Genomic DNA, 17,802 nt, shown 5'->3' with positions numbered 1-17,802 from the left:
GGGGGGGCTGTGGACTGAGTCTGCCTGCGGAAGAGACCAAGAGAGGCAAAATACTGCCGCTCGGACCCTGGGAACGGGCTGCTAGTAGGTCCGACGTTTGGTGGGATGTTTATTGACAGCGTTTGGATCGTTCATTGACAGCTAGCATAAGAGAAGATACATTGTTTCTACTGTCTCCAGCAGTGAAAGTAACTTTGAAATTGGTTTTGGGTCGTTTCAATTGTGCCTATAAGAGGATATTATGTATCAATACAAATAGAAACTGTTTCCCTTTAGTGGAAGTTCTTGAAACTGGCGGCTACATAAGATCTGGGCTGGGAAATTTCCAGCGGTAAGATAACACCCGTGAGACTGTGAGATTGACCTTGAATCTATTGAGTGTTATGGCAGATGGGAAAGACGGAATGTCGCCAGAAGAGGCCTTAGCGGTTGTATTAGTGAAAATAAATGACTCGCTGCAACAACTTCACAAGAAAATGGATGTGATAAATATGAAAATGGATGCTGCAAATTTTAAAACTGACTTAATGGTAGAAAGTTTAAATAACCTGGGACAAAAGGTGAATACTAATATAGAAACCACCCAGAAATTGATACAGGAATCTATCCTGATACGGCAAACTGCGGATGAAGTTAAGGAGAAAACCCTTGCTGCTGAAGTTAAAGTAATTCAACTGGAGAGAGTCCCATCCATTCAAGGACAACTTTATGAATTCAAGCTGACACTGGTTATGACTGAACTTAAAGAGAAACAGATGAAATTGAGGATCAGAGCCCTACCCGAGGAAAATGTGAATTTATTCAAGGGCAATTGTGAAGGACGTTGGTTGAAGAGAAGGGGGATTTGGAAACAGGGTTAAATTGGAAGTGGTTATTGCTGGGCCGAGTTGTTGTGGTGGGGATGAGGGTTGCTGTGATGTTGGGGATGCTGTTTTTGTTTCAAACATTGCAAGCTTTGGATGGGAGGGATTGTTTCAGGAGGTGGCAGAGGGATGTCTCTAGATTTGTTTGGCAGGGCAGGAAGCCCCAAGTAAAACTTAAGATATTAACGGATGTTAAAGAAGGAGGTGGACTTGCCCTCCTTCTTTTGTTGTGAATCATCTGCTTTTTGCTGGCTGAGAGAATCGGCAGAATCCAAGACCAGGGAGAAGAGCTGGTGGAAGAAGACTGGAAGTTTAAAGACTATTTATAGAAATATTGCAAAATTAATGAATGTTAGAACACAGTTGGAATGAAGTTATATGGCTTTAGCAGAAATGTTACAAGGAATTAAGTATAAATAGATCAATATAGTATTAAAGGGAACAAAATAAGGTTAGAATGTGTTAAGATTATTATAGGATAGAAAACAGGGGAGGATGGAAAGGAATTGCTGAAAGAATTAATTGATGTGGAATACAAAAAGGGAGGTGTGAGGAAATAAGCGAATGAAAGATATGACATTGAAATTGTTTAATATGTTTTAAATGGTCTTTGTTTTGTTTTATTTGTCTTATGTGTTAGTTTTGTAGTGTTTTTGTATTGTATTGTGTTGTTTTCCGTTTGTTTTTTTCTTTTCTTCTTCTTTTTTTCCCCTGTTTTTTTTTTGTTTTTTTTTTTTGCTTTTTTGTTTGTAGTGTTTAAATTTAAATTTTTGGAAACTCAATAAATATTATTTTTTTAAAAAAGATACCTTCCTTTTATTTGCATTTCCAGCATTCATTAGTTATTGGCTTATACATGTTGGTAAGTTTAGCTGGTGTTAAATACCATCTATACATCATTTTCATAACATTTTCTTTAAGTGCACTACATGCAATAAAATTAATACCTTCCTACCATAACCTTTCCCATGATTCTAATTGAATATTATATCCAAAATATTTAGGCCAATGTATCATCACAGATTTAACCTCTTCATCTTTGGTATGCCATTCCAGTAATAATTTATACATTTTCTAGAGTATTTTCCGCTTGTCATCCAGTAAATCTATCTCAAACCTAGATCTTACTGTGTCAAAACCATTTTTATCCTCCTTAAACACATCATTTACCTGGTGATATTGCAACCAATCCATCAGTAACTCTTTTATTTCTTCAAATGTTTTTAATCTTAACTGACTTACTATCTCTATCAGTAAATCTCTATACGTGGCCCACTTTCCTTTCATATTTAACTTCTTTACCACTATTATTTCTATTGGGGAGAGCCACCAAGGGGTTTTACGTTCCAATGTTTTATATCTGTTCCAAAACTGATAAATTTAGTTTCGTGTTATGTGATTCAGGAATCCTTTATGCACTTTTACTTACCATAAAATATACGTGCCATCCATATTGATTATCGTAACCTTCCAAGTCTAATAAATCTGTATTCTCCAACAGATTCCAATCCAACAGATTCCAATCCCTTAACCAACATAGACAGGACACTTAATAATATAATCTCAAATCTGGCAGAGAGAAACCACCTCTTTCTTTTGTATCTTTTAGAAGCTTGCATTTGATTCTTGATTCCACCCCCCCCCGCCAGATAAATTTTGATAATACTTGTTGCCATTCTTTGAAGTGACCCACTCCTCTGATCACCGGGATTGTTTGAAGTAAAAACAACATTTTAGGTTGGGGACGCGGGTGGCGCTGTGGGTAAAACCTCAGCGCCTAGGGCTTGCCGATCGCATGGTCGGCGGTTCGAATCCCCGCGGCGGGGTGCGCTCCCAGCTCCTGCCCACCTAGCAGTTCGAAAGCACCCCTAAGTGCAAGTAGATAAATAGGTACCGATTTCTAGCGGGAAGGTAAACGGCGTTTCCATGTGCTGCGCTGGTGCCGGCTCGCCAGAGCAGCTTCGTCACGCTGGCCACGTGACCTGGAAGTGTCTTCGGACAGCGCTGGCCCCTGGCCTCTTAAGTGAGATGGGCGCACAACCCTAGAGTCGGACACAACTGGCCCGTACGGGCAGGGGTACCTTTACCTTTATTGCCATTCTTTGAAGTGACCCACTCCTCTGATCACCGGGATTGTTTGAAATAAAAACAACATTTTAGGTAGCACATTCATCTTTACAGCAGATATTCTTCCCCAAAGAATTAATTTCATCCTTCTCCACACTTCTAAGTCTCCCTTAACCCCTTTTGTTTTGGCAATGATTCAGTCAGGTCACAATAGGATTCAGCTACTGATGTTATGTACTGGAACTGAGAGGAGGACATTTGTCAGTGTGTTGTGTGATTGCTATCAAGTTGGTTGGGGTTTCTGTGTTCTTGTAAAACATAATATAATTAAAGAAATGGTGCAAAGAGTTGACTGGTCACCTAGAAAGCAATGTAAAATAGTACTATTAAGTGAACAAGGCTACAGTTATGAAGAAATTAGAAGAAAAATTGGTGGAAACTTAGAATCATAGAATCATAGAGTTGGAAGAGACCACAAGGGCCATCGAGTCCAACCCCCTGCCAAGCAGGAAACACCATCAGAGCACTCCTGGCATATGGTTGTCAAGCCTCTGCTTAAAGACCTCCAAAGACGGAGACTCCACCACACTTCTTGGCAGCAAATTCCACTGTCGGAACAGCTCTTACTGTCAGGAAGTTCTTCCTAATGTTTAGGTGGAATCATCTTTCTTGTAGTTTGGATCCATTGCTCCGTGTCCGCTTCTCTGGAGCAGCTGAAAACAACCTTTCTCCCTCCTCTATGTGACATCCTTTTATATATTTGAACATGGCTATCATATCACCCCTTAACCTCCTCTTCCCCAGGCTAAACATGCCCACCTCCCTTAGCCGTTCCTCATGAGGCATCGTTTCCAGGTCTTTGACCATTTTGGTTGCCCTCCTCTGGACACGTTCCAGTTTGTCAGTGTCCTTCTTGAACTGTGGTGCCCAGAACTGGACACAGTACTCCAGGTGAGGTCTGACCAGAGCAGAATACAGTGGCACTATTACTTCCCTTGATCTAGATGCTATACTTCTATTGATGCAGCCCAGAATTGCATTGGCTTTTTTAGCTGCCGCGTCACACTGTTGGCTCATGTCAAGTTTGTGGTCAACCAAGACTCCTAGATCCTTTTCACATGTACTGCTCTCAAGCCAGGTGTCCCCCATCTTGTATTTGTGCCTCTCATTTTTTTTGCCCAAGTGCAATACTTTACATTTCTCCCTGTTAAAGTTCATCTTGTTTGTTTTGGCCCAGTTCTCTAATCTGTCAAGGTCGTTTTGAAGTGTGATCCTGTCCTCTGGGGTGTTAGCCACCCCTCCCAGTTTGGTGTCATCTGCAAATTTGATCAGGATGCCCTTGAGTCCATCATCCAAGTCGTTGATAAAGATGTTGAATAAGACCGGGCCCAAGACAGAACCCTGTGGCACCCCACTAGTCACTCTTCTCCAGGATGAAGAGGAACCATTGAACCCTTTGAGGAACCATTGAACCCTTTGGGTTCGGTCAGTCAGCCAGTTACAAATCCACTGAGTGGTAGCATAGTCAAGTCCGCATTTTACCAGCTTCTTTACAAGAATATCATGGGGCACCTTGTCGAATGCCTTGCTGAAATCAAGGTAGGCTACATCCACTGCGTTCCCTTCATCTACCAGGCTTGTAATTCTGTCAAAAAACGAGATCAGGTTAGTCTGACATGACTTATTTTTCAGAAATCCATGCTGACTATTGGTGATCACAGCATTCCTTTCTAGGTGCTCACAGACTGTTTGCTTAATGATCTGCTCCAGAATCTTCCCTGGTATTGATGTCAGACTGACTGGGCGATAATTATTTGGGTCCTCTCTTTTCCCCTTTTTGAAAATAGGGACAACATTTGCCCTCCTCCAGTCTGCCGGGACTTCGCCTGTTCTCCAGGAATTCTCAAAGATGACTGCCAGTGGTTCTGAAATCACATCTGCCAGTTCTTTTAATACTCTTGGATGCAGTTCATCTGGCCCTGGAGACTTGAATACATCTAGACTAGCCAAGTATTCTTGTACTATCTCCTTAGTTATTCTGGGCTGTGTTTCCTCTGCTGAATCATTTGCTCCAAATTCTTCAGGTCGGGCATTGTTTTCTTTATCAGAGAAGACTGAGGCAAATAAGGCATTGAGGAGTTCAGCCCTTTCTGTGTCCCCTGTTTGCATTTCACCATCTTCTCCTCTGAGTGACCCCACTGTTTCTTTGTTCTTCCTTTTGCTATAAACATACCCATAAAAGCCTTTTTTGTTGCTTTTAACCTCTCTAGCAAGCCTGAGTTCATTCTGTGCTTTAGCTTTTCTGACTTTGTGTCTACACGTGCTGGCTATTTGTTTGAATTCCTCTTTGGTGGTTTCCCCCCTTTTCCATTTTTTGTACACATCCTTTTTTAATCTTAACTCAGTTAAAAGTTCTTTAGATAGCCACCCTGGCTTCTTTAGGCACCTTCCATGTTTCCGTCTCATTGGTATTGCCTGAAGTTGTGCTTTTACTATCCCCCTCTTAACAAACTCCCAGCCATCATGAACTCCCTTTCCTTTTAGTATTACTGTCCATGGGATCTCACCCAGCACTTCCCTAAGTTTTATGAAGTCGGCTTTCTTAAAGTCAAGAAATTGAGTCCTAGTATGCTTAGCTGCTCCTTTCCGCTGTATAGTAAACTTCAGAAGAGCATGATCACTCGCGCCTAATGATCCTTCCACTTCTACCCCACTAACCAGGTCATCAACATTGGTTAGGACCAGATCTAAAATGGCTGTTCCTCTTGTTGCTTCTCCCACTTTCTGGACAATGAAGTTGTCTGCAAGGGTAGTGAGGAATCTGTTTGACCTTATGCTCTTGGCTGAGTTTGACATCCAACAAATATCCGGGTAATTGAAGTCCCCCATTACTACTATCTCCCTTCCTTTTGCATGCTTGGCCATCTGTTCCAGGAAGGCATCATCTATGTCCTCCGTTTGGCTTGGGGATCTATAGTAAACTCCCACAATGAGGTCTCTGTTATTCTTCTCTCCCTTAATTTTGACCCAAATGCTCTCACTTTGGCTTTGAGGTTCTAAATCTTGCATCTCTTCACAGGTATACACATCCCTGACATATAACGCCACTCCTCCTCCTTTCTTGTCTGGTCTGTTTCTCTGAAATAGATTGTATCCCTCCATTATTACATTCCAATCGTGGGACTTATCCCACCAGGTTTCAGTGATGCCTATTATGTCATATTTAGTTTGCTGTACCAAGAGCTCAAGCTCATCTTGTTTATTTCCCATGCTTTGTGCGTTAGTGTACAGGCATTGAAGTCCATTAATCATTCCCCCGTGTCTCTTATTTAAGGATTTTTTCCTCCCACCACTAGGTCTGCATGCTGTTTGCTCCATTCGGTCTATGACATTTGGATGATCATCTTCATCAATTGATAGACTCCTACCTTCAGGTGCACTGTCTCCCTCCCCCACATTAGTCAGTTTAAAGCCCTCCTGATGAGGTTTCTGAGATTTTTGGCAAAAACATTCCTCCCAACCGTTGTGAGGTGCAGCCCATCGCTTGCCAGAAGTCCATCTTCAAGAAACTGCAGTCCGTGATCTAAGAATCCAAACCGTTCCTGTTTACACCATTTGCGAAGCCAGCTGTTCACTTCCACTATTTTTCCCTCTCTCCCTGGGCCACGTCGTTCAACTGGGAGGACAGATGAGATGACAATTTGTGCATTTAATTGCTTCAATTTCCTGCCCAGAGCCTTCTGGAGGCTATTGCTTGCAGTGTCATTGGTTCCCACATGAACCAAGAGGAAGGGGTATTTGTCAGTGGGTTTTATGATTCCTTGAAATACCACTTAACCAAAGGTGGTATTCCTAAATTTTTGAAGAGGTAAAAGATTACAAAATCAGACTGGTAAAGGTAGGAAAAGGTTCACAACAGCCAGTGACAATAGAAGAACTGAGAAACTGTGGCTGCATGAGAGAAGAAAATCATCTGGGTTTATACAAGATGACATGGGGCAATGTAATGTGAAGTTGAGTGCAAGGACCGTTTGGCGCAGACTGCAGGAATATGGTCTGAATGCTAGAATTCCAAGGAAAAAGCCATTATCTCTCAAACAAAGGTTGAAAAGGTTAAACTGGACTAAAACCCATGTTAACTGGACAGCAGAAGAATGGGACAGTGTTATTTGGAGTGATGAGACCAAAATCTCCTTGCTTGGTAGTGATGGCATGAAATATGTGAGGTGAAGAATTGGAGAAGATTTACATCCTACTGTGAAACACCCAGATAGTGTTATGATCTGGGGTTGTATCACAGCAAAAGGTGTGGGCAGAATTTGCGTCATTAATGGGAATGTAAATGCCCCCAAATACATAGCTCAGACCTTAACCCAATTGAAAATCTATGGAGCCGACTAAAGAAACTTGCTAGTCAGAAGCAACCCAGCAATAAAACCCAATTAATAGAGGCAATAATTCTATCTTGGTTTCACATTATAACAGCTGCAGGACTAAAAAACTTGGTTCACTCCATGGGAAGGCGTTGTAAGGCCGTAATTAAAGCTAAAGGCTACTCAACTAAGTATTAACTGAAATGGTGAGGGTATTTGTATATCTCATTTTTCCTATGTGTTTCAGGTTTCTTCTTTATGACTGCTGTTTTAATAATCATTCATAAAAGTCATTGCATTACATTCTTCATTAAATTATCTTTCCATTGATATATAATATTATGGTATTACTCAGTGCTTTTTTCCTGGGGAGACGCAGGGGTATTCAAACCCCTTAAAAAATTGAGAATCTAATGGGAGAAGAAACTAAACTTTTTTTAAAAAAAAAATAGTTTCTTCTCTAGCACAGCGAATCGTCAGTTCCGCTGCTACCCCCGATGGCAGCCTCATTTCCTGTCATGATGTTTCCCAAGTCTCAGACAGAAACAAGTGTTTAATGCAGGGGTCAGTCAGCAAACTTTTTCAGCAGGGAGCTGGTCCACCGTCCCTCAAACCTTGTGGGGGGGCTGGACTATATTTTCAAAAGGGAAAAAAAGGAATGAATTCCTATGCCCAACAAATAACCCAGAGATGCATTTTAAATAAAAGGACATATTCTACTCATGTAAAAACATGATTCCTGGACCATCTGTGGGCTGGATCCACCCCCGGGCCTTAGTTTGCCTACCCATAGTTTAATGTGTGAAGCAGTGTAGAATGTGGATGTGTGGTGTTTTACTGATGAAAGCTTGTACTCATTGAGGGGCAGTGTTTCAATATGAGTAATGTATGTTCTTTGTGGGACGCGGGTGGTGCTGTGGGTTAAACCACAGAGCCTAGGACTTGCCGATCAGAAGGTTGGTGTTTTGAATCCCCACGACAGGGTGAGCTCCCATTGCTCGGTCCCTGCTCCTGCCAACCTAGCAGTTCGAAAGCACGTCAAAGTGCAAGTAGATAAATAGGTACCGCTCCGGCGGGAAGGTAAACGGCATTTCTGTGTGCTGCTCTGGTTCGCCAGAAGCGGCTTAGTCATGCTGGCCACGTGACCCGGAAGCTGTACACCGGCTCCCTTGGCCAGTAAAGCAAGATGAGCGCTGCAACCCCAGAGTTGGCCACAACTGGACCTAATGGTCAGTCCCTTTACCTTTATGTTCTTTGTACTTTTGTCCATTTACTGTATTTATTTTTCACTCTTTGCTTGCTGCTTTTCATCCAAACAGGTGTGCAATAGCAATAAGAACTGCCACTGTCACCCGGGGTGGGCCCCTCCCTACTGTGATGCCAAAGGATATGGCGGCAGTCTGGACAGTGGACCTCCATACAATGGCAAGTACCTGAACCACACACCTTCCTGTCTTTGGTGACGCCTGGAGGTTGGGAAGTGACAGCTGCTCCAAGTAGCTTAAGTCCTCCTTGGCTGGTATGGTGGTGGCTTACAAACGGCCAAAGCCCCAGGCTCAGACGGCATTACACCAGAAATGATAAAAGCACAGGCGGATTGGTGGGCACCTTTCTTAGCCAACCTCTTCACTTACATAGATCAGTGTTTCCCAACCTTTTTTGGGCAAAGGCACACTTGTTTGATGAAAAAAATCTCGAGGCACACCACCATTACAGCCCCGTGACGTCAGCGCGCAGCGTCACGCCGGGAGGGACGCACGAAAGTGTAACTTTCAATTTTTTCCCCTCCCCCTTGCCGGGGAACCTCCAAGCTTTGGGGGTGGGGGGGGGGGAGGAGGCAGCAAAGCGAGGGACTGAGGGACTCCTCCAACGACAAGGGTTGGGGAAGAAGAGAAAGGGCTATTCCGCTCCAGTCACGGGAGGGGAATATGTACTGGCCCAACTGGTGTGCGGTCTTCGGAAAGCGGGGTGCGGGAAGGAAGCCTAGGCTCGGGGTCATAGAATCATAGAATCATAGAGTTGGAAGAGACCACAAGGGCCATCGAGTCCAACCCCCTGCCAAGCAGGAAACACCATCAGAGCACTCCTGACATATGGTTGTCAAGCCTCTGCTTAAAGACCTCCAAAGAAGGAGACTCCACCACACTCCTTGGCAGCAAATTCCACTGTCGAACAGCTCTTACTGTCAGGAAGTTCTTCCTAATGTTTAGGTGGAATTTTCTTTCTCGTAGTTTGGATCCATTGCTCCGTGTCCGCTTCTCTGGAGCAGCAGAAAACAACCTTTCTCCCTCCTCTATGTGACATCCTTTTATATATTTGAACATGGCTATCATATCACCCCTTAACCTCCTCTTCTCCAGGCTAAACATGCCCAGCTCCCTTAGCCGTTCCTCATAAGGCATCGTTTCCAGGCCTTTGATCATTTTGGTTGCCCTCCTCTGGACACGTTCCAGTTTGTCAGTGTCCTTCTTGAACTATGGTGCCCAAAACTGGACACAGTACTCCAGGTGAGGTCTGACCAGAGCAGAATACAGTGGCACTATTACTTCCCTTGATCTAGATGCTATACTCCTATTGATGCAGCCCAGAATTGCATTGGCTTTTTTAGCTGCCGCGTCACACTGTTGGCTCATGTCCACCGGGCGCAAGGTCCACCGACCTCGGCGGAGAAAGGCAACAACCGGAGCCGATGACCAGTGGCGTAGCGTGGGTTGTCAGCACCCGGGGCAAGGCAAGTAATTTGCGCCCCCTAACCCGTGGATTTTAGCACTCGAGTGCGAGCGCGCCCCCCCCAGATGTTGCGGCCGGCCCCCCTGCACCCCCCCATGCTACGCCACTGGGGCTGGGGGCGAGCGAAGGAGCCAAGGACCCCCCCAAAGGCTCAGCAGGAATTTATTAAATTTATTATTTGCGGAGCCCCCGCAGGCCGAGGCAGCCGAAGCCCCCTCCCCTTGCGCGCCTCCCCGCCCCCTCCTCTCCTTGGGCTGTAGGTGGAGCCCACGCTCCGAGGCGCTCCAGATCCGGGCTTGGCGAGCGCCTCTCCTCCTCCCGGCCGGGTCCGGGGGCTTCCAGCCGCGCTCCGTCCTCGCCCGCCCCCCCCCCCCCCGCGGCTGAGACTTGCGCTGAGAGCCGGAGCCAGCGGCGCCCCCTTCCGCCGGGAGACCCTCGCCCGCCCACCGGCTTCCTCTCGGAGGGTTTTGGGGAGCGCAGGGCGCGGCGAGGCCCCTCAGAGCTCTCCTCCCTCCCAGTTGGCAGAAGCAGCCGCCGCCTGTGGCTGGGCCGAGGGGATGGCGTCGGCGTCGGGGTGCGGAGGCTGCCCGTGCCTGGCCAGGCGTCGGTGGCAGCGTCGGCGCTGCTGCAGCGGCTGCTCCTCCTGCGAGCAGTGAGTGGAGCGCAGCCGCAGCGGCGGCGGGGGGCGCACACGCCCTAGAGTGCAAGGCTGGCGGTGGCGGCGGGGAGCCCGGCGGAGGAAGGAACTTGTCCCTTCCCTCTGGACTCGCGCCCCCCCCCCGATGTTGCGCCCGGTGCGGCCGGCACCCCTGGCACCCCCCATGCTACGCCACTGTGAGGGGCGCCGCGTCAAGGGCGCCGGCGGGCGCAGCGGCAGCTCCTCTCAGGGCACGAGGCGGGCCCGGCGCCTCTCCCCCACCCACCCCGTCCGCCCACCCATATCCCGCTCAGGAGGGGCCGGTGGGCTGGCAAGCGCCTCACAGCAGCAGCACCAGAGAGGGAGAGAAGTCCGCCTCCCGCTGCCGCCGCCTCTTCATCCCCAGCAGCAACTTCCCTGCCCGGCTCCCCGCTCCGCCGCCGCCTCCTTCTCTCCCTGCTTTGCAGTAGCAGCCGCCGCCGCCGCGGCACACCAGGCAACATCTCGCGGAACACTAATGTGCCGCGGAACACCGGTTGGGAAACACTGACATAGATGACACTGGCCGCATCCCAAGGGAATGGGGAACAGCCATAATAGTCCCAATCTATAAAAAGGGCAACAGAGGGGACCCAGCGAATTATAGGCCGATTAGCTTATTAAGTGTGATTAGTAAACTCTACTCAAAGCACCTCCTTAATAAGTTTACAAAATGGCTGGAGAATGAAGATACCCTGGCAAGAGAACAAGCAGGCTTCAGACCCAGAAGGTCCACGACCGATCACTGCCTACGCTACAACATCTCATCGACAAATACAAATCAGGAGGGCAGGCCTCACTATATGCGGCCTTCGTCGACCTAAAAGCAGCATTTGATACAGTCTCCAGAACCAGACTCTGGGACAGACTACAGGGTACCAATATAGATAGAAGGCTCCTGCTCCTAATTCAGGCACTGCACGCAAACACAGCTCTTAGAGTCAGGTGCAGCCGCCTAGGACACCTAACGCACCCAATAAAAACCTTCAAATGAGTCAGGCAAGGGTGCCTATTGGCCCCTCTACTATTTAATTTCTATCTAAATAACTTAGTATCTGCACTCAATGACCGCCGAAGCTTGCAAATCGGCATATTTCGGTCCTGCTATATGCACAACTCCTCTATGGTTCCTTTTTGGGCCCGCCTTCCTCTGCTTTCTCCCCACTTGAGGGGGTTCAATCCAGACTTCTTAGAGCTCTCCTCCAAGTCCCCAGATGTGTCTCAAATGCATGGGTGAGATTGGAAATGGGGATGATGAGAGTGGAGGCTAGCATTTGCTTAACATCAATTTACAAATGGCTGACATTGAATCTGCTCCCCCGAGGAATAGCCCCACTGATCCTCTGCGACCAATTACAGTCTGCAGACTGCAGTTCTGAACACCCTCTGGAAATTGGGTTTTGCCCCTCAAGCCCTTCTAAGTCTGGGTCTGGACCAGGCAAAAGCTACGGTCTGGCAAAGAATATTAGACACCGAGAGAGAGCAGGACTGTGCAAGGTGCCCCGACTATAGAATTGGAGAAATCGAGAGAGATATAGCCTCACCAGCAGCATATCTCTTCTTTCTTGTATCTAGAAATGCAAGAAGGGCCTTTACACTCGCCAGAAGCTCGGCTCTTCCCACGCTGGTCCTGGATGGAGCCTTTAGAAGGGTCCCGTATGCTCAGAGACTTTGCACCTGTTCATTGGGAGAGATAGGAAGCCCAGAACACTTGTTCTTCAGATGCCCCTTTTATAAAGAGGCACGTAGCAAGATCATGGATCCCCTACTGGTGAGGCTCACCGACCTCCCGCAAAAGCAAAAATTTGACCTTTTGCTGTTGGGCAAAGATCAGAAGATGACCTGGATGGTCGCCAGATTCTGTCTACAGATCTGTAGGCACAGACCATCGCCCAACTCAAAATAGTCCGGCATGAAAAGCCCCAAACACAGTTCCATGAGTGATTCTGAGTCAACTCCCTGGGACAGTTTATTGCTGTACATTGTTTCTAAATTTAATGTTGTATATTGTTTTAATTGTCCGTTTTAACCATATTTGCACAGTAGTTTTTAACATTGTGAGTGTCCTCTATTTAAGAGGCTTCTACTCTGCAGCCTCTTATAGTTGTTTTATCTGCGAGTCTTTTAGTTCTTATGCTCTTACAGTTGTTTTAACTGCGTGTCTTTGTTGGTTTTTAGCTCTTATCTGTTTTAATTATTAGGTTTTTATCCACCCATTATCTGTGTTTAATCTTGTATTTTATTCGGATGTTTTATGCCTGTTTCCTTGTCCTCATTTGCCCTAACAATTATCGGTCAAAAATCCCAACTGCTATTTTATCTATATGCTTTTCTTAATCCTGGTCTATGACCGTAATAAAGTTCATTCAAATGGTGGTGGCTTACTGTGCCTCTCTGGTTTTGTTTTCCATGGGAAGAGGAGCTTGGGTTTTGGGTAACCAGCCGTTGGAAACTTGGGGTTTCTGGATTGGTGGGGGGAATCTTACAACTTCCAGAGCTTTTGTTTGTCCTGGGCCAACTTTCTGCAAAAGTCATTGGGGACAGAGGAAGCTGCTTTATCCACCTAGATCAGTATTGCTTGATGCTCACCAGAATTTCAGCCAGGGATCCTCAGAGAGGCCATGGACTGAACCTGAGACCTTCTGCATGCATAGCAGGTGCTCTGTAATTGAGCTATGACCATTCCAAATTCATGCACATGTTATTTTGAAAAAATGTGGAAAAATAACCAATGAATTTTTTGGTGTTTCACTGTGTTTCAGATGTGTGACTGATGAAGGAGTGCTTTTAGGGTCTTTGCTTTGACAGGATAATATTGCAACATTGCCGCTTAACTTACCATTTATTGTTTGAGTACAGACACTGCACTGCATGTTGTATTAAATTCAGACAAAAAAGCAACCACTCCCCCAAAGGTATAGAAGAAGGTTCCAGATACATTATAAAGATCCATTTGCTCCTAAAGACCCAATTCCATACAAAGGTTGGTAACAATTTTTAGTGTTGATTTTTTTTATGCAATCCAAGTTTCTCTTGGAGAAGACAATTAGATTGATGGGCTATTGGACTTTTTGTGGTGGATTTTTGTGGTGGGTATTATGCACAAGGTAAAGACTGGCACAGCATCCTTTGAGGCAAAAAATACCGTTGTAAATATAATGTAGATTGAAGAGGTGGCAAGAATACACAGAGGAATTATACCAGAAAGATATGGATGTCTCGTATACCCCAGGTAGTGTGGTTGCTGACCTTGAGCCAGACATCCTGGAGAGTGAAGTCAAATGGGCCTTAGAAAGCACTGCAAATAACAAGGCCAGTGGAAGTGATGGTATTCCAGCAGAACTATTTAAAATTTTAAAAGATGATGCTGTTAAGGTGCTACACTCAATATGCCAGCAAATTTGGAAAACTCAGCAGTGGCCAGAAGATTGGAGAAGATCCGTCTACATCCCAATCCCAAAGAAGGGCAGTGCCAAAGAATGCTCCAACTACCGCAAATTGCACTCATTTCACACGCTAGCAAGGTTATGCTTAAAATTCTACAAGGAAGGCTCAAGCAGTATGTGGATCGAAAACTCCCAGAAGTGCAAGCTGGATTTAGAAGAGGCAGAGGCACCAGAGACCAAATTGCAAACATGCGCTGGATTATGGAGAAAGCTAGAGAGTTCCAGAAAGACATCTACTTCTGCTTCATTGACTATGCAAAAGCCTTTGACTGTGTCGACCACAGCAAACTATGGCAAGTTCTTAAAGAAATGGGAGTGCCTGATCACCTCATCTGTCTCCTGAGAAATCTCTATGTGGGACAAGAAGCTACAGTTAGAACTAGATATGGAACAACTGATTGGTTCAAAATTGGGAAAGGAGTACGACAAGGCTGTATATTGCCTCCCTGCTTATTTAACTTATATGCAGAATTCATCATGCGAAAGGCTGGGCTGGATGAATCCCAAGCTGGAATTAAGATTGCCGGAAGAAATATCAACAACCTCAGATATGCAGATGACACAACCTGGATGGCAGAAAGTGAGGAGGAATTAAATAACCTTTTAATGAGGGTGAAAGAGGAGAGCGCAAAAGATGGTCTGAAGCTCAACATCAAAAAAACGAAGGTCATGGCCACTGGTCCCATCACCTCCTGGCAAATAGAAGGGGAAGAAATGGAGGCAGTGAGAGATTTTACTTTCTTGGGCTCCATGACCACTGCAGATGGTGACAGCAGCCACGAAATTAAAAGATGCCTACTTCTTGGGAGAAGGGCAATGACAGGCCTAGACAGCATCTTGAGAAGTAGAGACGTCACCTTGCCAACAAAGGTCCGTATAGTTAAAGCCATGGTTTTCCCAGTAGTGATGTATGGAAGTGAGAGCTGGACCATAAAGAAGGCTGATCGCCGAAGAATTGATGCTTTTGAATTATGGTGCTGGAGAAGACTCTTGAGAGTCCCATGGACTGCAAGAAGATCAAATGCATCCATTCTTAAGGAAATCAGCCCTGAGTGCTCACTGGAAGGACAGATCGTGAAGCTGAGGCTCCAGTACTTTGGCCACCTCATGAGAAGAGAAGACTCCCTGGAGATGACACTGATGCTGGGAAAGATGGAGGGCACAAGGAGAAGGGGGCGACAGAGGACGAGATGGTTGGATAGTGTTTTCGAGGTTACCAGCATGAGTTTGACCAAACTGCGGGAGGTAGTGGAGGACAGAGGTGCCTGGCGTGCTCTGGTCCATGGGGTCACGAAGAGTCGGACACAACTAAACGACTAAACAACAACAACAACAACATTATTATTCCATTGTTTTCACCCTATGCTTTTAGGTGTTTTTTTTTTATCTCTAAGCCACCTTGAGTCCCTGTCAGGGGAAAAGGCGTGGCATAAATGAACAACAGCAACCACCTCCTGCATCTTCCTCCCTGCTCACCCTGCAGCCAACAGGCACTCTCTTCACTTTCTGCCCAATAATAAAACCACCATTCTGCATCACCTTTCTTACCCAATTTTATCTTCTCCATGTTAGGAACATTAGGAAGAACTTCCTGACAGTAAGAGCTGTTCGACAATGGAATTTGCTGCCAAGGAGTGTGGTGGAGTCTCCGTCTTTGGAGGTCTTTAAGCAGAGGCTTGACAACCATATGTCAGGAGTGCTCTGATGGTGTTTCCTGCTTGGCAGGGGGTTGGACTCGATGGCCCTTGTGGTCTATTCCAACTCTATGATTCTATGATTCTATGTCTCCTACTCTCTCCTTTTTGGCAACTCTGCTGTGACCCCCCATTTTCACCTGCACCCCATTTCCCCTCCCTCCTCCTTCCCTTTCTCAATTCTCCCTGGCACACAGGCCACCCGTATTTCTAGGCTTATTTTGCAGCTCCCTTTCCACCCACTTGCTATGATGGTAGATGTTGCTGTTCCTTAAAGACGAGCTGAACCTTAAGAGCAAACCTGTCCAGTTAGCTTGCTCACTTAGAGAACGGGAAGTGCAGCTAATGGATGTTGTTTGCTTGTTGATACATTGAATCTGGAGCTTCATGTTGAAGGCAACATGACAGGTTACAAAAAGAAATAGCAGAGGGGGATGCAACACAGACGCCAACACCACTTTCCCTCTATTCTCCCTCCCATGCCATAGCCACTTTCTTGGGCAAGCTGTCTTCTCTCTTGCCTCCCTCCCTGCTCTTTGTAATGGGGCACTGCAAATCTACATTTTGATTATATGGGAGAAAAGCAAAGTCAGTAGTCTAGTCTAGAGGTAGCCAGCGTGGTAAACTGCAGCTGTTGTACAACAACAGCCATAATCCTCCCTGACCATAGGTCATAGTGGTTGGAGCTAATGGGAGTTGTAGCCGAGTACACTTGGAGGGCACCACCATGGCCATCCCTGGAGTCAGTTGTGCTCAGTAAAAAGTAAGCTTGCCCTGCTTTTCCATGTTCTGCCCAATGGGAAGAAAGGGTACTGAGATTACCGTACCAACATGTCCATAAGAACCCAGCTACTTTAAATGACTCAGCTACTTTAAATGACCAATACTAATCTTGTTATGTGCATTATACGCATTTGTAAACTGCATTGGGTTTGAAAAGAGCAGAGGTTGAAACTGTTGACTGATTTAACAAGCTCACAGCATTCCTTTTCTCCCTCAATGGGGTTGAGGAAGTTTGTAATTCCCACCCTGCAGAAAGGTAACCATTGTTGCTGTTGTTGCTACTTTTCTTTCTTTGTTTATTCTCTCTCTCTTTCAGATGTGGATAACACCACAAGAAATTGGCTGCTGGCATTCTTCTGCCTGATTCTCCCTCTCCTGTTGCTTTTGCTCTTCACTTACCTTGCGAGGAATCAGTTGGTGTCATCCCTAATGCCGTTGATAGAGGCTTGTTGTGGGTAAGTATTTTCTGTCCATCCCCCCTGCTGTGTGGAAAGCTGACTAGGAATTATTTGGCAGAACAAAAGCATTTAAAGGCTCTGTGTGCAGCACTGGTGCCAGGCCCGGTCCACTGATGAGGCAAGGTGAGGTGCCTGCCTTGAGCGGTAGAAGCCTAAGAGGCAGTGGCTGCCTGCAACAGTGCTGGTTTGCAGCAAGATCTCATGAGATCTCACTGAAATTTCACAAGATCTCGCACAGCACACAAGATCCTGTGATATCTCACTGGAAGTCAGTGCCCCTGCCAGCTCTTTGTGGATGCCCCTTCGCAACACAGGTAAAAGAGGAGCACTGGCAGCAAGTGTGTGTGTGTGTGTGTGTGTGTGTGTGTGTTACATTCCCAAAATTGGATGTGTCCCTCTGCCAGGGGCATTGTGTATTCTGCAAAATGGGGAAGATTTGGTTTTTCTAGAACCAACTGAACACCAGCCAGTTCCCCCCAGTTTGTCAGTCTTGTTTTGTTCTCTGCACGCTGTCAGAAAACAATTGGAGAAGTCAGACCTTTGGTCAAGTATCTCAGTGTTGCTTACTCTGAATGGCAGTGACTCCCCAGTGTTTCAGGCAGGAGCCTTCCCTGGAAATTTTGCAGGCAAAGCATGGGATTGACTCTTAAATTTACAGATTTTCTCTAAGAAATTATTGGTATGGCTGAATCGTGGAATTGCTATACAAGCC

The 17,802-nt window shown here is 46.0% G+C and overlaps 1 protein-coding gene across 4 annotated transcripts in view; it reads left to right on the top strand.

Moving 5' to 3' along the window:
* The window catches only part of ADAM9 (ADAM metallopeptidase domain 9), a 197,428-nt gene that overhangs the window by 70,059 nt on the left and 109,567 nt on the right, over positions 1-17,802 (top strand). For all 4 annotated transcript variants that reach the window (XR_013390808.1, XR_013390807.1, XM_077919267.1 and 1 more), the window contains 2 exons: positions 8,623-8,728; positions 16,949-17,087. Coding sequence is in view for 2 of the 4 variants with exons in the window: in XM_077919267.1 (XP_077775393.1) it covers positions 8,623-8,728; positions 16,949-17,087 (245 nt within the window). In the remaining 2 variants the exon portion in view is untranslated. The remainder of the gene's footprint in view (positions 1-8,622; positions 8,729-16,948; positions 17,088-17,802) is intronic.

The sequence above is a fragment of the Podarcis muralis genome, chromosome 15 (assembly GCF_964188315.1).
Source record: "Podarcis muralis chromosome 15, rPodMur119.hap1.1, whole genome shotgun sequence".
NCBI lineage: Eukaryota > Metazoa > Chordata > Lepidosauria > Squamata > Lacertidae > Podarcis > Podarcis muralis.
The sequence above is the reverse complement of the archived record's forward strand: the minus strand, read 5'-3'. Positions and strand labels throughout refer to the sequence as shown.